This window comes from Bombina bombina, chromosome 7, assembly GCF_027579735.1.
Source record: "Bombina bombina isolate aBomBom1 chromosome 7, aBomBom1.pri, whole genome shotgun sequence".
Classification (NCBI taxonomy): Eukaryota; Metazoa; Chordata; class Amphibia; order Anura; family Bombinatoridae; genus Bombina; species Bombina bombina.
In genome coordinates this window covers 630,789,684-630,811,776 of record NC_069505.1, presented here as the reverse complement: position 1 = coordinate 630,811,776, position 22,093 = coordinate 630,789,684, and the positions used below count along the sequence as shown (strand labels likewise).

Sequence of the window (22,093 nt, the reverse complement as noted above, 5' to 3'; positions counted from 1 at the left end):
GACATAGGGTGTCTGTTCCTTATCACACAGGTGACAGTGACACATAAAGACATACACATGAATGTCTCCCCCCCCCCCCCTGCACACTGACATAGGGTGTCTGTTCCTTATCACACAGGTGACAGTTACACATATAGACACACACAGGAATGTCTTCCCCCCCCCTGCACACTGACATAGGATGTCTGTTCCTTATCACACAGGTGACAGTGACACATATAGACACACACAGGAATGTCTTCCTCCCCTGCACACTGACATAGGGTGTCTGTTCCTTATCACACAGGTCACAGTGACACATATAGACACACACAGGAATGTCTTCCTCCCCTGCACACTGACATAGGGTGTCTGTTCCTTATCACACAGGTGACAGTGACACATATAGACACACACAGGAATGTCTTCCTCCCCTGCACACTGACATAGGGTGTCTGTTCCTTATCACACAGGTGACAGTGACACATAAAGACAAACACATGAATGTCTCCCCCCCCCCTGCACACTGACATAGGGTGTCTGTTCCTTATCACACAGGTGACAGTGACACATATAGACACACACAGGAATGTCTTCCTCCCCTGCACACTGACATAGGGTGTCTGTTCCTTATCACACAAGTGACAGTGACACATATAGACACACAAAGGAATGTCTTCCCCCCCTGCACACTGACATAGGGTGTCTGTTCTTTATCACACAGGTGACAGTGACACATATAGACACACACAGGAATGTCTTCCTCCCCTGCACACTGACATAGGGTGTCTGTTCCTTATCACACAGGTGACAGTGACACATATAGACATACACATGAATGTTCCCCCCCCCCCCTGCAAACTGACATAGGGTGTCTGTTCTTTATCACACAGGTGACAGTGACACAAATAGACACACACAGGAATGTCTTCTTCCCTGCACACTGACATAGGGTGTCTGTTCCTTATCACAGAGGTGACAGTGACACATATAGACACACAGAGGAATGTCTTCCTCCCTTGCACACTGTTACGGTACCAACTGTGTACCAAGGGTTAACCCCAGATGAACAATGTCCTGCATAGACAATCAGCAATTCACAACCCAGCCAGTTACAGGTTTAAAACAGAATGACAACTTTATTTGAAGGCAGCACACAGATTTATACAGGTTTTTGACCCCCCCTCAGATGGGGGTTGAAAGAATGTTGTACATTAGATAAAAGGGAGAAGCGCCCTTGACATGATACAATAGGATTATATTACTTAAACACTTCAAACACAGGACACTCTTGACTCTCCTTATCACTTAGGCGTTTCTCTCTGGGGGTGATCAAACAATAGAATGCTAAGCATTAATTAGATTGTAGCTGGAGCCAGCCACTTGTGGTTAGAAAATAAAGTTAACACTTTCAGTCCTGACTGAAGGGTCTGTCACATAGCTCCCCCCTTGTGGAACACTCCGGCAGACCCGGCTTGACCCTTTTGCGGGTCAACCTGGGGATGACCGGACTAAGGGGTGGTAGGCATGTCAGTTTGCTGGGACAATCCATCTGTATTCCCGTTATGAGAGAGAATCCCTGTCTGTATAAATAAGGGTTCAACCTCTTCAGTGCCCCGACTAGGGCTAAACAGTCCTTCAAAATATCATCGGCTTCTTTACGTGGTTTTTGTACCTGCTCTTTATAGGTATCCACAATCCCTTCATACTGACATAGGGTGCCCTTGAGTTGCTGCACCTCCCTATGAGCCAGCGTCAGCTTCTCCTCCAGTGTCACTAAGTTTGTCCTTAATGTTTCATGTTCCACTCTCAAGCTGGTGTTTTCTGCAGTCTGTCGGTGCAGCTTGTCTAGCAGAGATTCCTGTTCTAAACGTGCTTTTTCCTCTGCACTCCTCTTCTCTCCCGCTAGCACTGTTACATGATTATTTAAAGTGACCATTTTATCCTCTACGTGACTCTTCTCCTTCATCAGCGCATTGTAACGGGACTTCCACGTATCAATAGCGGATAGAGATTTACTGAGCTCAGCGTCCTGGGGGCTTAGCAGCAGGGGGGTCAGTCTCTGCTGCACGGATCTGAGCACGGGTAGTCACAGGGTTAACATCAGCGGGGACCCATGGGAGCATAGGCAGAAACAAGGGGGACCAAGGTATTTCCAAGGAGAACATCAGCTGGTAAATCCTTCATGACCCCCACATTCACAGGTCTAGCGCCCCCTCCCCAATCCAAATGCACCCTGGCAACAGGCAGGCGGAACACAGTGCCCCCTGATACCCTCACAGCCACAGTGTCTCCTGTGTGCTGTTTCTCAGACACCAAGTTCTTTCGAAGCAAGGTCATGGTAGCACCAGTATCCCGTAGACCACTGACCTCCTTCCCATTCACTTTAACCAGTTGCCGGTTATTCCGGTGGGCAGCTTGCACAAGGTCTGCCTCATGTAGGATGCCCCAGCATTCTTGCGCCCCTACGTAGCGGGCCGCAGGCTGAGGGTTACGTGGGATTCCGCCGGCGGGTCTTCTCCAGGACTGTGCTTGGTTCGCTGCATTTAGGGGACACTCTGGTCTTTTGTGCCCTAGTTGCTTACATCCAAAGCACCGAATAGGTTGTGAGTAGCCCCGCGAATTGAACCGGGCTCTCTGAGGGTAGTTCGTGGCCAGAGGCCGTGTGGTATAGCGGTGCGCCGGGGGTTGGTAACTGGCAGCTGCTGGGGTGACTGGGGGTCTGTACTCCACTCTAGCAGGGGGCTTAGTGGTAGCAGTGTCCAGTTTGCGGGCATCCGTATACTCATCTGCCAAGCGAGCCGCTTCATGCAGGGTGGAGGGTTTACGGTCCCGAACCCACTCTCGAACTCCTGCGGGTAACTTGTCGAAGCAATGTTCCAACAGGAATAGCTGCAGCACCTCTTCCCCAGATACGGCTTGGCACCCCGCTATCCAGTGAGCTGCTGTGCGGTGCACCTTACATGCCCACTCAAGGTAGGAATCACCAGCCAATTTAACAGTGTCTCTGAACCGCCTCCGGTATGCCTCCGGTGTAACCGCATACCTGGAGAGCAGAGCCTCTTTTACAGTATTATAATCCCCGACTTCCTCATCTGGAATGGCCCGAAAAGCCTCACTGGCCCGGCCGGATAATTTTCCGGATAATATCGTGACCCAGTCCTCTGCGGGTACCTTGTGTAGTGCACATTGCCTCTCAAAATCCGCAAGGTACCCATCAATCTCTCCTTCTGTTTCCAGGAAGTTTTTAAAAGCTGCAAAATTTACTTTTCCCTTTTTCACTGGGGTTGCTGTGACTTGGGCTGCTGCAGCGCCGCTTTGGCGAAGTAGGTTGACCTCCACAGCTGCTATGACCCGGTCGATAATTTCGGCAGATGGGTTGGGGCCATAATATGCCAGTCTTATTTTAACCGCCCGATCAAAGCTTGCTTCTTCAGGGGTTCTGTCTGATATGCTGGGCCCATTGGTTCCTTCTGTCCCTGGTACTCTTTCCATCTTAGTCAGTATTGTAATAATCCCCCTCTTCCTGAGGTTACTGGCTTGTGTAGTTGCTCTTCTGGGCGATAAGGATTCTCCCGTCGCTTGCCACCAATGTTACGGTACCAACTGTGTACCAAGGATTAACCCCAGATGAACAATGTCCTGCATAGACAATCAGCAATTCACAACCCAGCCAGTTTCAGGTTTAAAACAGAATGACAACTTTATTTGAAGGCAGCACACAGATTTATACAGGTTTTTGACCCCCCCTCAGATGGGGGTTGAAAGAATGTTGTACATTAGATAAAAGGGAGAAGCGCCCTTGACATGATACAATAGGATTATATTACTTAAACACTTCAACCACAGGACACTCTTGACTCTCCTTATCACTTAGGCGTTTCTCTCTGGGGGTGATCAAACAATAGAATGCTAAGCATTAATTAGATTGTAGCTGGAGCCAGCCACTTGTGGTTAGAAAATAAAGTTAACACTTTCAGTCCTGACTGAAGGGTCTGTCACACACACTGACATAGGGTGTCTGTTCCTTATCACACAGGTGACAGTGACACATATAGAAAAACACAGAAATGTCTTCCTCCCCTGCACACTGACATAGGGTGTCTGTTCCTTATCACACAGGTGACAGTGACACATATAGACACACACAGGAATGTCTTCCTCCCCTGCACACTGACATAGGGTGTCTGTTCCTTATCACACAGGTCACAGTGACACATATAGACACACACATGAATGTCTTCCTCCCCTTCACACTGACATAGGGTGTTTGTTCTTTATCAAACATGTGACAGTGACACATATAGACACACACAGAAATGTCTTCCTCCCCTGCACACTGACATAGGATGTATGTTCCTTATCACACAGGTGACAGTGGCACATATAGGCACACACAGGAATGTCTCCCCCCCCCTGCACACTGACATAAGTTGTCTGTTCCTCATCACACAGGTGACAGTGACACATATAGACACACACAGGAATGTCTTCCCCCCCCTGCACACTGACATAGGGTGTCTGTTCCTTATCACACAGGTGACAGTGACACATATAGACACACACAGGAATGTCTTCCTCCCCTGCACACTGACATAGGGTTTCTGTTCCTTATCACACAGGTGACAGTGACACATATAGACACACACAGGAATGTCTTCCTCCCCTGCACACTGACATAGGGTGTCTGTTCCTTATCACACAGGTGACAGTGACACTTATAGACACACACAGGAATGTCTTCCTCCCCTGCACACTGACATAGGGTGTCTGTTCCTTATCACACAGGTGACAGTGACACATATAGACACACACAGGAATGCCTTCCTCCCCTGCACACTGACATAGGGTGTCTGTTCCTTATCACACAGGTGACAGTGACACATATAGACACACACAGGAATGTCTTCCTCCCCTGCACACTGACATAGGGTGTCTGTTCCTTATCACACAGGTGACAGTGACACATATAGAGGCGGACAGGAATGTCTTCCTCCCCTGCACACTGACATAGGGTGTCTGTTCCTTATCACACAGGTGACAGTTACACATATAGACAGACACAGGAATGTCTTCCTCCCCTGCACACTGACATAGGGTGTCTGTTCCTTATCACACAGGTGACAGTGACACATATAGACAGACACAGGAATGACTTCCTCCCCTGCACACTGACATAGGGTGTCTGTTCCTTATCACACAGGTGACAGTGACACATATAGACACACAAAGGAATGTCTTCCTCCCCTGCACACTGACATAGGGTGTCTGTTCTTTATCACACAGGTGACAGTGACACATATAGACACACACAGGAATGTCTTCCTCCCCTGCACACTGACATAGGGTGTCTGTTCCTTATCACACAGGTGACAGTGACACATATAGACATACACATGAATGTTCCCCCCCCCCCCCTGCAAACTGACATAGGGTGTCTGTTCTTTATCACACAGGTGACAGTGACACAAATAGACACACACAGGAATGTCTTCTTCCCTGCACACTGACATAGGGTGTCTGTTCCTTATCACAGAGGTGACAGTGACACATATAGACACACAGAGAAATGTCTTCCTCCCTTGCACACTGACATAGGGTGTCTGTTCCTTATCACACAGGTGACAGTGACACATATAGAAAAACACAGAAATGTCTTCCTCCCCTGCACACTGACATAGGGTGTCTGTTCCTTATCACACAGGTGACAGTGACACATATAGACACACACAGGAATGTCTTCCTCCCCTGCACACTGACATAGGGTGTCTGTTCCTTATCACACAGGTCACAGTGACACATATAGACACACACAGGAATGTCTTCCTCCCCTGCACACTGACATAGGGTGTTTGTTCTTTATCAAACATGTGACAGTGACACATATAGACACACACAGAAATGTCTTCCTCCCCTGCACACTGACATAGGATGTATGTTCCTTATCACACAGGTGACAGTGGCACATATAGGCACGCACAGGAATGTCTCCCCCCCCCCCTGCACACTGACATAAGCTGTCTGTTCCTCATCACACAGGTGACAGTGACACATATAGACACACACAGGAATGTCTTCCCCCCCCTGCACACTGACATAGGGTGTCTGTTCCTCATCACACAGGTGACAGTGACACATATAGACACACACAGGAATGTCTTCCCCCCCCTGCACACTGACATAGGGTGTCTGTTCCTTATCACACAGGTGACAGTGACACATATAGACACACACAGGAATGTCTTCCTCCCCTGCACACTGACATATGGTGTCTGTTCCTTATCACACAGGTGACAGTGACACTTATAGACACACACAGGAATGTCTTCCTCCCCTGCACACTGACATAGGGTGTCTGTTCCTTATCACACAGGTGACAGTGACACATATAGACACACACAGGAATGCCTTCCTCCCCTGCACACTGACATAGGGTGTCTGTTCCTTATCACACAGGTGACAGTGACACATATAGACACACACAGGAATGTCTTCCTCCCCTGCACACTGACATAGGGTGTCTGTTCCTTATCACACAGGTGACAGTGACACATATAGACACACACAGGAATGTCTTCCTCCCCTGCACACTGACATAGGGTGTCTGTTCCTTATCACACAGGTGACAGTGACACTTATAGACACACACAGGAATGTCTTCCTCCCCTGCACACTGACATAGGGTGTCTGTTCCTTATCACACAGGTGACAGTGACACATATAGAGGCGGACAGGAATGTCTTCCTCCCCTGCACACTGACATAGGGTGTCTGTTCCTTATCACACAGGTGACAGTTACACATATAGACACACACAGGAATGTCTTCCTCTCCTGCACACTAACATAGGGTGTCTGTTCCTTATCACACAGGTGACAGTGACACATATAAACACACACAGGAATGTCCTCCTCCCCTGCACACTGACATATGGTGTCTGTTCCTTATCACAGAGGTGACAGTGACACATATAGACACACAGAGGAATGTCTTCCTCCCTTGCACACTGACATAGGGTGTCTGTTCCTTATCACACAGGTGACAGTGACACATATAGACACACACAGGAATGTCTTCCTCTCCTGCACACTAACATAGGGTGTCTGTTCCTTATCACACAGGTGACAGTGACACCTATAAACACACACAGGAATGTCCTCCTCCCCTGCACACTGACATATGGTGTCTGTTCCTTATCACAGAGGTGACAGTGACACATATAGACACACAGAGGAATGTCTTCCTCCCTTGCACACTGACATAGGGTGTCTGTTCCATATCACACAGGTGACAGTGACACATATAGAAAAACACAGAAATGTCTTCCTCCCCTGCACACTGACATAGGGTGTCTGTTCCTTATCCCACAGGTGACAGTGACACATATAGACACACACAGGAATGTCTTCCTCCCCTGCACACTGACATAGGGTGTCTGTTCCTTATCCCACAGGTGACAGTGACACATATAGACACACACAGGAATGTCTTCCTCCCCTGCACACTGACATAGGGTGTCTGTTCCTTATCACACAGGTGACAGTGACACATATAGACACACACAGGTATGTCTTCCTCCCCTGCACACTGACATAGGGTGTCTGTTCCTTATCACACAGGTGACAGTGACACATATAGACACACACAGGAATGTCTTCCTCCCCGGCACACTGACATAGGGTGTATGTTCCTTATCCCACAGGTGACAGTGACACATAAAATAAAACACACAGGAATGTCTTCCTCCCCTGCACTCTGACATAGGGTGTCTGTTCCTTATCACACAGGTGACAGTGACAAATATAGACACACACAGGAATGTCTTCCTCCCCTGCACACTGACATAGGGTGTCTGTTCCTTATCCCACAGGTGACAGTGACACATATAGACACACACAGGAATGTCTTCCCCCCCGGCACACTGACATATGGTGTTTTCCTTATCCCACAGGTGACAGTGACACATATAGACACACAAAGGAATGTCTTCCTCCCCTGCACACCGACATAGGGTGTCTGTTCTTTATCACACAGGTGACAGTGACACATATAGACACACACAGGAATGTCTTCCTCCCCTGCACACTGACATAGGGTGTCTGTTCTTTATCACACAGGTGACAGTGACACATATAGACACACACAGGAATGTCTTCCTCCCCTGCACACTGACATAGGGTGTCTGTTCCTTATCACACAGGTGACAGTGACACATAAAGACATACACATGAATGTCTCCCCCCCCCCCCCTGCACACTGACATAGGGTGTCTGTTCCTTATCACACAGGTGACAGTTACACATATAGACACACACAGGAATGTCTCCCCCCCCCTGCACACTGACATAGGATGTCTGTTCCTTATCACACAGGTGACAGTGACACATATAGACACACACAGGAATGTCTTCCTCCCCTGCACACTGACATATGGTGTCTGTTCCTTATCACACAGGTGACAGTGACACATATAGACACACACAGGAATGTCTTCCTCCCCTGCACACTGACATAGGGTGTCTGTTCCTTATCACACAGGTCACAGTGACACATATAGACACACACAGGAATGTCTTCCTCCCCTGCACACTGACATAGGGTGTCTGTTCTTTATCACACAGGTGACAGTGACACATAAAGACATACACAGGAATGTCTTCCTCCCCTGCACACTGACATGGGGAGTCTTTTCCTTATCCCACAGGTGACAGTGACACAAATAGACACACACAGGAATGTCTTCCTCCCCGGCACACTGATATAGGGGTGTCTGTTCCTTATCACACAGGTGACAGTGACACATATAGACACACACAGGAATGTCTTCCTCCCCTGCACACTGACATAGGGTGTCTGTTCCTTATCACACAGGTGACAGTGACACATATAGACACACACAGGAATGTCTTCCTCCCCTGCACACTGACATAGGGTGTCTGTTCCTTATCACACAGGTGACAGTGACACATAAAGACATACACATGAATGTCTCCCCCCCCCCCCCTGCACACTGACATAGGGTGTCTGTTCCTTATCACACAGGTGACAGTGACACATATAGACACACACAGGAATGTCTTCCTCCCCTGCACACTGACATAGGGTGTCTGTTCCTTATCACACAAGTGACAGTGACACATATAGACACACAAAGGAATGTCTTCCTCCCCTGCACACTGACATAGGGTGTCTGTTCTTTATCACGCAGGTGACAGTGACACATATAGACACACACAGGAATGTCTTCCTCCCCTGCACACTGACATAGGGTGTCTGTTCCTTATCACACAGGTGACAGTGACACATATAGACATACACATGAATGTCCCCCCCCCCTGCAAACTGACATAGGGTGTCTGTTCTTTATCACACAGGTGACAGTGACACAAATAGACACACACAGGAATGTCTTCTTCCCTGCACACTGACATAGGGTGTCTGTTCCTTATCACAGAGGTGACAGTGACACATATAGACACACAGAGGAATGTCTTCCTCCCTTGCACACTGACATAGGGTGTCTGTTCCTTATCACACAGGTGACAGTGACACATATAGAAAAACACAGAAATGTCTTCCTCCCCTGCACACTGACATAGGGTGTCTGTTCCTTATCACACAGGTGACAGTGACACATATAGACACACACAGGAATGTCTTCCTCCCCTGCACACTGACATAGGGTGTCTGTTCCTTATCACACAGGTCACAGTGACACATATAGACACACACAGGAATGTCTTCCTCCCCTTCACACTGACATAGGGTGTTTGTTCCTTATCACACAGGTGACAGTGGCACATATAGGCACACACAGGAATGTCTCCCCCCCCCTGCACACTGACATAAGTTGTCTGTTCCTCATCACACAGGTGACAGTGACACATATAGACACACACAGGAATGTCTTCCCCCCCTGCACACTGACATAGGGTGTCTGTTCCTCATCACACAGGTGACAGTGACACATATAGACACACACAGGAATGTCTTCCCCCCCCTGCACACTGACATAGGGTGTCTGTTCCTTATCACACAGGTGACAGTGACACATATAGACACACACAGGAATGTCTTCCTCCCCTGCACACTGACATATGGTTTCTGTTCCTTATCACACAGGTGACAGTGACACATATAGACACACACAGGAATGTCTTCCTCCCCTGCACACTGACATAGGGTGTCTGTTCCTTATCACACAGGTGACAGTGACACATATAGACACACACAGGAATGTCTTCCTCCCCTGCACACTGACATAGGGTGTCTGTTCCTTATCACACAGGTGACAGTGACACATATAGACACACACAGGAATGCCTTCCTCCCCTGCACACTGACATAGGGTGTCTCTTCCTTATCACACAGGTGACAGTGACACATATAGACACACACAGGAATGTCTTCCTCCCCTGCACACTGACATAGGGTGTCTGTTCCTTATCACACAGGTGACAGTGACACATATAGAGGCGGACAGGAATGTCTTCCTCCCCTGCACACTGACATAGGGTGTCTGTTCCTTATCACACAGGTGACAGTTACACATATAGACAGACACAGGAATGTCTTCCTCCCCTGCACACTGACATAGGGTGTCTGTTCCTTATCACACAGGTGACAGTGACACATATAGACAGACACAGGAATGACTTCCTCCCCTGCACACTGACATAGGGTGTCTGTTCCTTATCACACAGGTGACAGTGACACATATAGACACACAAATGAATGTCTTCCTCCCCTGCACACTGACATAGGGTGTCTGTTCTTTATCACACAGGTGACAGTGACACATATAGACACACACAGGAATGTCTTCCTCCCCTGCACACTGACATAGGGTGTCTGTTCCTTATCACACAGGTGACAGTGACACATATAGACATACACATGAATGTTCCCCCTCCCCCCTGCAAACTGACATAGGGTGTCTGTTCTTTATCACACAGGTGACAGTGACACAAATAGACACACACAGGAATGTCTTCTTCCCTGCACACTGACATAGGGTGTCTGTTCCTTATCACAGAGGTGACAGTGACACATATAGACACACAGAGAAATGTCTTCCTCCCTTGCACACTGACATAGGGTGTCTGTTCCTTATCACACAGGTGACAGTGACACATATAGACACACACAGAAATGTCTTCCTCCCCTGCACACTGACATAGGGTGTCTGTTCCTTATCACACAGGTGACAGTGACACATATAGACACACACAGGAATGTCTTCCTCCCCTGCACACTGACATAGGGTGTCTGTTCCTTATCACACAGGTCACAGTGACACATATAGACACACACAGGAATGTCTTCCTCCCCTGCACACTGACATAGGGTGTCTGTTCCTTATCACACAGGTCACAGTGACACATATAGACACACACAGGAATGTCTTCCTCCCCTGCACACTGACATAGGGTTTCTGTTCCTTATCACACAGGTGACAGTGACACATATAGACACACACAGGAATGTCTTCCTCCCCTGCACACTGACATAGGGTGTCTGCTCCTTATCCCACAGGTGACAGTGACACATATAGACACACACAGGAATGTCTTCCTCCCCTGCACACTGACATAGGGTGTCTGTTCCTTATCACACAGGTAACAGTGACACATATAGACACGCACAGGAATGTCTTCCTCCCCTACACACTGACATAGGGTGTCTGTTCCTTATCACACAGGTGACAGTGACACATATACACACACACAGGAATGTCTTCCTCCCCTGCACACTGACATAGGGTGTCTGTTCTTTATCACACAGGTGACAGTGACACATATAGACACACACAGGAATGTCTTCCCCCCCTGCACACTGACATAGGGTGTCTGTTCCTTATCACACAGGTGACAGTGACACATATAGAGGCGGACAGGAATGTCTTCCTCCCCTGCACACTGACATAGGGTGTCTGTTCTTTATCACACAGGTGACATTGACACATATAGAATCACACAGGAATGTCTTCCTCCCATGCACACTGACATAGGGTGTCTGTTCCTTATCATACAGGTGACAGTGACACATATAGACACACACAGGAATGTCTTCCTCCCCTGCGCACTGACATAGGGTGTCTGTTCCTTATCACACAGGTGACAGTGACACATATAGACACACACAGGAATGTCTTCCTCCCTTGCACACTGACATAGGGTGTCTGTTCCTTATCACACAGGTGACCGTGACACATATAGACACACACAGGAATGTCTTACTTCCCTGCACACTGACATAGGGTGTCTGTTCCTTATCACACAGGTGACAGTGACACATATAGACACACACAGGAATGTATTCCTCCCCTGCACACTAACATAGGGTGTCTGTTCCTTATCACACAGGTGACAGTGACACATATAGAGGCGGACAGGAATGTCTTCCTCCCCTGCACACTGACATAGGGTGTCTGTTCCTTATCACACAGGTGACAGTGACACATATAGACAGACACAGGAATGTCTTCCTCCCCTGCACACTGACATAGGGTGTCTGTTCCTTATCACACAGGTGACAGTGACACATATAGACAGACACAGGAATGACTTCCTCCCCTGCACACTGACATAGGGTGTCTGTTCCTTATCACACAGGTGACAGTGACACATAGACACACACAGGAATGTCTTCCTCCCCTGCACACTGACATAGGGTGTCTGTTCCTTATCACGCAGATGCCAGTGACACATATAGACACACACAGGAATGTCTTCCTCCCCTGCACACTGACATAGGGTGTCTGTTCCTTATCACACAGGTGACAGTGACACATATAGAAACACACAGGAATGTCTTCCTCCCCTGCACACTGACATAGGGTGTCTGTTCCTTATCACACAGGTAACAGTGACACATATAGACACACACAGGAATGTCTTCTTCCCCTACACACTGACATAGGGTGTCTGTTCCTTATCACACAGGTGACAGTGACACATATAGACACACACAGGAATGTGTTCCTCCCCTGCACACTGACATAGGGTGTCTGTTCTTTATCACACAGGTGACAGTGACACATAAAGACACACACAGGAATGTCTTCCCCCCCTGCACACTGACATAGGGTGTCTGTTCCTTATCACACAGGTGACAGTGACACATATAGAGGCGGACAGGAATGTCTTCCTCCCCTGCACACTGACATATGGTGTCTGTTCCTTATCACACAGGTGACATTGACACATATAGACACACACAGGAATGTCTTCCTCCCATGCACACTGACATAGGATGTCTGTTCCTTATCACACAGGTGACAGTGACACATATAGACACACACAGGAATGTCTTCCTCCCCTGCACACTGACATAGGGTGTCTGTTCCTTATCACACAGGTGACAGTGACACATATAGACACACACAGGTATGTCTTCCTCCCCTGCACACTGACATAGGGTGTCTGTTCCTTATCACACAGGTGACAGTGACACATATAGACACACACAGGAATGTCTTCCTCCCCTGCACACTGACATAGGGTGTCTGTTCCTTATCACACAGGTGACAGTGACACATATAGACACACACAGGAATGTCTTACTTCCCTGCACACTGACATAGGGTGTCTGTTCCTTATCCCACAGGTGACAGTGACACATATAGACACACACAGGAATGTCTTACTTCCCTGCACACTGACATAGGGTGTCTGTTCCTTATCCCACAGGTGACAGTGACACATATAGACACACACAGGAATGTCTTCCTCCCTTGCACACTGACATAGGGTGTCTGTTCCTTATCACACAGGTGACCGTGACACATATAGACACACACAGGAATGTCTTACTTCCCTGCACACTGACATAGGGTGTCTGTTCCTTATCACACAGGTGACAGTGACACATATAGACACACACAGGAATGTATTCCTCCCCTGCACACTAACATAGGGTGTCTGTTCCTTATCACACAGGTGACAGTGACACATATAGACACACACAGGAATTACCTCCTCCCCTGCACACTGACATATGGTATCTGTTCCTTATCACACAGGTGACAGTGACACATATAGACACACAAAGGAATGTCCTCCTCCTCTGCACACTGACATTTAGTGTCTGTTCCTTATCACACAGGTGACAGTGACACAAATAGACACACACAGGAATGTCTTCCTCCCCTGCACTCTGACATAGGGTGTCTGTTCCTTATCCCACAGGTTACAGTGACACAAAAAGACACACACAGGAATGTCTTCCTCCCCTGCACACTGACATGGGGAGTCTGTTCCTTATCCCACAGGTGACAGTGACACAAATAGACACACACAGGAATGTCTTCCTCCCCTGCACACTGACATAGGGTGTCTGTTCCTTATCCCACAGGGGACAGTGACACATATAGACACACACAGGAAAGTGTAACTCCCTTGCACACTGACATAGGGTGTCTGTTCCTTATCCCACAGGTTACAGTGACACAAATAGACACACACAGGAATGTCTTCCTACACTGCACACTGACATAGGGAGTCTGTTCCTTATCCCACAGGGGACAGTGACACATATAGACACACACAGGAAAGTGTTCCTCCCTTGCACACTGACATAAGGTGTCTGTTCCTTATCCCACAGGGGACAGGGACACATATAGATACACACAGGAAAGTGTTCCTCCCTTGCACACTGACATAGGGTGTCTGTTCCTTATCACACAGGTGAAAGTGACACATATAGACACACACAGGAATGTATTCCTCCCCTGCACACTGACATAGGGTGTCTGTTCCTTATCACACAGGTGACAGTGACACATATAGACACACACAGGAATGTCTTACTTCCCTGCACACTGACATAGGGTGTCTGTTCCTTATCCCACAGGTGACAGTGACACATATAGACACACACAGGAATGTCTTCCTCCCCTGCACACTGACATAGGGTGTCTGTTCCTTATCCCACAGGTGACAGTGACACATATAGACACACACAGGAATGTCTTCCTCCCCTGCACACTGACATAGAGTGTCTGTTCCTTATCACACAGGTGACAGTGACACATATAGACACACACAGGTATGTCTTCCTCCCCTGCACACTGACATAGGGTGTCTGTTCCTTATCACACAGGTGACAGTGACACATATAGACACACACAGGAATGTCTTCCTCCCCGGCACACTGACATAGGGTGTATGTTCCTTATCACACAGGTGACAGTGACACATAAAGACACACACAGGAATGTCTTCCTCCCCTGCACTCTGACATAGGGTGTCTGTTCCTTATCACACAGGTGACAGTGACAAATATAGACACATACAGGAATGTCTTCCTCCCCTGCACACTGACATAGGGTGTCTGTTCCTTATCCCACAGGTGACAGTGACACATATAGACACACACAGGAATGTCTTCCCCCCCTGCACACTGACATATGGTGTTTTCCTTATCCCACAGGTGACAGTGACACATATAGACACACACAGGAATGTCTTCCTCCCCTGCACACTGACATAGGGTGTCTGTTCCTTATCCCACAGGTGACAGTGACACATAAAGACACACACAGGAATGTCTTCCTCCCCTGCACTCTGACATAGGGTGTCTGTTCCTTATCACACAGGTGACAGTGACAAATATAGACACATACATGAATGTCTTCCTCCCCTGCACACTGACATAGGGTGTCTGTTCCTTATCCCACAGGTGACAGTGACACATATAGACACACACAGGAATGTCTTCCTGCCCTGCACACTGACATAGGGTGCCTGTTCCTTATCACACAGGTGACAGTGACACATATAGACACACACAGGAATGTCTTCCTCTCCTGCACACTGACATAGGGTGTCTGTTCCTTATCACACAGGTGACAGTGACACATATAGACTCACACGGGAATGTGTTCCTCCCTTGCACACTGACATAGGGTGTATGTTCCTTATCACACAGGTGACAGTGACACATATAGACACACACGGGAATGTCTTCCTCCCCTGCACACTGACATAGGGTGTCTGTTCCTTATCCCACAGGTGACAGTGACACATATAGACACACACAGGAATGTCTTCCTCCCCTGCACACTGACATAGGGTGTCTGTTCCTTATCCCACATGTGACACATAAATATGGCCTAGATTTAGAGTTGGGCGGTAGCCGTCAAAACCAGCTTTAGAGGCTCCTAACGCTGGTTTTTACCACCCGCTGGTATTTGGAGTCAGTAAGGAAAGGGTCTAACGCTCACTTTGCAGCCGCGACTTTTCCATACCGCAGATCCCCCTACGCCATTTGCGTATCCTTTCTTTTCAATGGGATCTTTCTAATGCCGGTATTTAGAGTCGTGGCTGAAGTGAGCGTTAGAAATCTAACGACAAAACTCCAGCCGCAGAAAAAAGTCAGTAGTTAAGAGCTTTCTGGGCTAACGCCGGTTTATAAAGCTCTTAACTACTGTGCTCTAAAGTACACTAACACCCATAAACTACCTATGTACCCCTAAACCGAGGTCCCCCCACATTGCCGCCACTCTATTACATTTTTTTAACCCCTAATCTGCCGCTCCGTACACCGCCGCCAGCTACGTTATCCCTAGGTACCCCTAATCTGCTGCCCCTAACATCGCCGACCACTATGTTATATGTATTAACCCCTAATCTGCCACCCCTGCTATCGCTGACACCTGCATATTATTATTAACCCCTAATCTGCCGCTCCGTACACCGCCGCAACCTACATTATACCTATGTACCCCTAATCTGCTGCCCCTAACACCGCCGACCCCTATATTATATTTATTAACCCCTAATCTGCCCCCCACAACGTCGCCTCCACCTACCTACAATAATTAACCCCTAATCTGCCGACCGCACCTCACCGCTACTATAATAAATGTATTAACCCCTAAAGCTAAGTCTAACTCTAACCCTAACACCCCCCTAAGTTAAATATAATTTAAATCTAACGAAATAAATTAACTCTTATTAAATAAATTATTCCTATTTAAATCTAAATACTTACCTGTAAAATAAACCCTAATATAGCTACAATATAAATTATAATTATATTGTAGCTATTTTAGGATTTATATTTATTTTACAGGCAACTTTGTATTTATTTTAACCAGGTACAATAGCTATTAAATAGTTAATAACTATTTAATAGCTACCTAGTTAAAATAATTACAAAATTACCTGTAAAATAAATCCTAACCTAAGTTACAATTAAACCTAACACTACACTATCAATAAATTAATTATATACAATACCTACAATTATCTACAATTAAACCTAACACTACACTATCAATAAATTAATTAAATAAAATACCTACAATTATCTACAATTAAACCTAACACTACACTATCAATAAATTAATTAAATACAATACCTACAAATAAATACAATGAAATAAACTAACTAAAGTACAAAAAATAAAAAAGAACTAAGTTACAAAAAATAAAAAAATATTTACAAACATTAGAAAAATATTACAACAATTTTAAACTAATTACACCTACTCTAAGCCCCCTAATAAAATAACAAAGCCCCCCAAAATAAAAAAAATGCCCTACCCTATTTTAAAATTAAAAAAGTTCAAAGCTCTTTTACCTTACCAGCCCTGAAAAAGGGCCCTTTGCGGGGCATGCCCCAAAGAATTCAGCTCTTTTGCCTGTAAAAAAAACCATACAATACCCCCCCCCAACATTACAACCCACCACCCACATATCCCTAATCTAACCCAAACCCCCCTTAAATAAACCTAACACTAAGCCCCTGAAGATCTTCCTACCTTATCTTCACCACGCCGGGTTCACCGATCGATCCAGAAGAGCTCCTCCGATGTCTTGATCCAAGCCCAAGCGGGGGGCTGAAGATGTCCATGATCCGACTGAAGTCTTCATCCAAGCGGGAGCTGAAGAGGTCCATGATCCGGCTGAAGTCTTCTATCAAGTGGCATCTTCAATCTTCTTTCTTCCGGATCCATGTTCATCCCACCGACGCGGAACATCCATCTTCACCGACGACTTCCCGACGAATGACGGTTCTTTTAAGGGACGTCATCCAAGATGGCGTCCCTCGAATTCCAATTGGCTGATAGGATTTTATCAGCCAATTGGAATTAAGGTAGGAAAATTCTGATTGGCTGATGGAATCAGCCAATCAGAATCAAGTTCAATCCGATTGGCTGATCCTATCAGCCAATCAGCCAATCGGAATTAAGGTAAGAAAATTCTGATTGGCTGATGGAATCAGCCAATCAGAATCAAGTTCAATCCGATTGGCTGATCCGATCAGCCAATCAGATTGAGCTCGCATTCTATTGGCTGTTCTGATCAGCCAATAGAAAGCAAGCTCAATCTGATTGGCTGATCGGATCAGCCAATCGGATTGAACTTGATTCTGATTGGCTGATTCCATCAGCCAATCAGATTTTTCCTACCTTAATTCCGATTGGCTGATAGAATCCTATCAGCCAATCGGAATTCGAGGGACGCCATCTTGGATGACGTCCCTTAAAGGAACCGTCATTCGTCGGGAAGTTGTCGGTGAAGATGGATGTTCCGCGTCGGCGGGATGAACATGGATCCGGAAGAAAGAAGATTGAAGATGCCACTTGATAGAAGACTTCAGCCGGATCATGGACCTCTTCAGCTCCCGCTTGGATGAAGACTTCAGTCGGATCATGGACATCTTCAGCCCCCCGCTTGGGCTTGGATCAAGACATCGGAGGAGCTCTTCTGGATCGATCGGTGAACCCGGCGTGGTGAAGATAAGGTAGGAAGATCTTCAGGGGCTTAGTGTTAGGTTTATTTAAGGGGGGTTTGGGTTAGATTAGGGGTATGTGGGTAGTGGGTTGTAATTTTGGGGGGGGGGGGTATTGTATGTTTTTTTCCAGGCAAAAGAGCTGAATTCTTTGGGGCATGCCCCGCAAATGGCCCTTTTCAGGGCTGGTAAGGTAAAAGAGCTTTGAACTTTTTTAATTTTAGAATAGGGTAGGGCATTTTTTTTATTTTGGGGGGCTTTGTTATTTTATTAGGGGGCTTAGAGTAGGTGTAATTAGTTTAAAATTGTTGTAATATTTTTCTAATGTTTGTAAATATTTTTTTATTTTTTGTAACTTAGTTCTTTTTTATTTTTTGTACTTTAGTTAGTTTATTTCATTGTAGTTATTTGTAGGAATTGTATTTAATTTATTTATTGATAGTGTAGTGTTAGGTTTAATTGTAGATAATTGTAGGTAGTTTATTTAATTATTTTATTGATAGGGTAGTGTTAGGTTTAATTATATCTTAGGTTAGGATTTATTTTACAGGTAATTTTGTAATTATTTTAACTATTTTAGCTATTAAATAGTTCTTAACTATTTAATAGCTATTGTACCTAGTTAAAATAAATACAAAGTTGCCTGTAAAATAAATATTAATCCTAAAATAGCTTTAATATAATTATAATTTATATTGTAGCTATATTAGGATTTATTTTACATGTAAGTATTTAGCTTTAAATAGGAATAATGTATTTAATAAGAGTTAATTTATTTCGTTAGATGTAAATTATATTTAACCTAGGGGGGTGTTAGTATTAGGGTTAGACTTAGCTTTAGGGGTTAATACATTTATTATAGTAGCGGCGAGCTCTGGTCGGCAGAATAGGGGTTAATAATTGAAGTTAGGTGACGGCGATGTTAGGGAGGGCAGATTAGGGGTTAATACTATTTATTATAGAGTTATTGAGGCGGGAGTGAGGCGGATTAGGGGTTAATAACTTTATTATAGTAGCGGTGAGATGCGGTCGGAAGATTAGGGGTTAATTATTGTAGGTAGCTGGCGGCGACGTTGTGGGGGGCAGATTAGGGGTTAATAAATATAATATAGGGGTCGGCGGTGTTAGGGGCAGCAGATTAGGGGTACATAGGTATAATGTAGGTTGCGGCGGTGTCCGGAGCGGCAGATTAGGGGTTAATAATAAAATGCAGGGGTCAGCGATAGCGGGGGCGGCAGAATAGGGGTTAATAAGTGTAAGGTTAGGGGTGTTTAGACTCGGGGTTCATGTTAGGGTGTTAGGTGCAGACTTAGGAAGAGTTTCCCCATAGGAAACAATGGGGCTGCGTTAGGAGCTGAACGCTGCTTTTTTGCTTTTTTAAGCTGGCCGCGTCCGTAAGCACCGCTGGTATCGAGAGTTGCAGTTGCGGTAAATATGCTATACGCTCCTTTTTTGGAGCCTAACGCAGCCCTTCTGTGAACTCTAAATACCAGCGGTATTTAAAAGGTGCGGCCAGAAAAAAGCATGCGTAGCTAACGCACCCCTTTGGCCGCAAAACTCTAAATCTAGGCGTATGTATCTTATAGATTATCCCTGCTGTTTCCCTGCAGAGAGTCTGTCATAGAGAGAGTGACACGTCAGGGTGACACACTTATGTCTAATAGTAGATGGACTTGGAGCAGTTTCCCATTGGAACGTTAGCCAGTGATCCTCTTTATTCTTGCAGGTTTGCAGTAAATTTTATCTGCTACAACAATGACATCGCTTTCCACTTTAACCCCCGGCCTAATGAGGGTAATGTCATCGTGTGCAATACTCAGCAGTACAAATCCTGGGGTGCAGAAGAAAGGACGAGTCTCATGCCTTTCCAGAGAAACTCTTTCTTTGACATAAATATCACTGTGCTTGGTCATGCCTTCCAGGTAGAGAACCTCTTTGTTTTTCTCACACTCTAACTGCTGCTATATAGTGCTGCAGACTCGTGCACACTCCTGAGCTTATCTTCCCTGCTTCTCAACAAAGAATACAAATGGAACAAAGAAAACTGAATATTTGTTTAAAACTGTATTTTCTGTTTGAATCATGGAAGACAAATGTTTGGTTTTATATCTCTTTACTTAAAGGGACACTAAACCCACATTTTTTTCTTTCATGGTTCAGATAGAGCATGAAATTTTAAGCAACTTTCTAATTTACTCTAATTATCATTTTTTCTTTGTTTTCTTGCTATCTTTATTTTAAAAGCAGGAATGTAAATCTTATCAGCCAGCCCATTTTAGGTTCAGCACCATTGATAGTGCTTGCTTATTGGAGGCTAACATTTACCCACCAATAAGCAAGCATAACCCAGGTTCTCAAACAAAAATGGGCCGGCTCCTATGCATCACATACCTGCTTTTTAAGTAAAAATAGCAAGAGAATGAAGAAATGTGATAAAAGAAGTAAATTAGAAAGTTGCTTAAAATGGCTGCGCTATCTGAATCACGAAAGAAAAAAATTGGGTTCAGTGTCCCTTTAAGGGGAAAAAATACACAGTACGCTGCCCCTTTAACTAAAAACAGGAGTCTGAAATAAGAACACATTAATTTATTTATAAAAACATCCGCAAGTTTATTGTGATTTGTGCCATTGTGTTAAACAGAATGAGGATTGGCGAACACCTCCTGAATCCATTTAACACTTTGTGTCTCACAGTAAACTTTATTTTCTATTAGATCTGATAGATTACTGTTATATACTGTACATATATAAATATATACTGTATATAGCACATGATTACTGTTATATACTGTACATATATAAATATATACTGTATATAGCACATGATTACTGTTATATACTGTACATATATAAATATATACTGTATACAGCACATGATTACTGTTATATACTGACTGTACATATATATATCATGTGTTCTGAATAAGGTACATGATAACTATTATATACTGTACCTATATATATCATGTGTTCTGTATACAGCTTATGATTACTGTTATATACTGTACCTATATAAATATGTTCTGTATACGGCACATGATTACTGTTATATACTGTACCTATATAAATATGTTCTGTATACAGCACATGATTACTGTTATATACTGTACATATATATATCATGTATTCTGTATACAGCATATGATTACTGTTATATACTGTACATATATAAATCATGTATTCTGTATACAGCATATGATTACTGTTATATACTGTACATATATAAATCATGTGTTCTGTATACAGCATATGATTACTGTTATATACTGACTGTACATATATAAATCATGTGTTCTGTATACGGCATATGATTACTGTTATATACTGTACATATATAAATCATGTGTTCTGTATACGGCATATGATTACTGTTA

At 45.3% G+C, this 22,093-nt stretch overlaps 1 protein-coding gene across 3 annotated transcripts in view; it reads left to right on the top strand.

The window, feature by feature from the left end:
- The window catches only part of LOC128635662 (galectin-9), a 71,034-nt gene that overhangs the window by 15,619 nt on the left and 33,322 nt on the right, over positions 1–22,093 (top strand). For all 3 annotated transcript variants that reach the window (XM_053688763.1, XM_053688764.1, XM_053688762.1), the window contains exon 3: positions 20,446–20,641. In XM_053688763.1, coding sequence (XP_053544738.1) covers positions 20,446–20,641 — 196 coding nt within the window. The remainder of the gene's footprint in view (positions 1–20,445; positions 20,642–22,093) is intronic.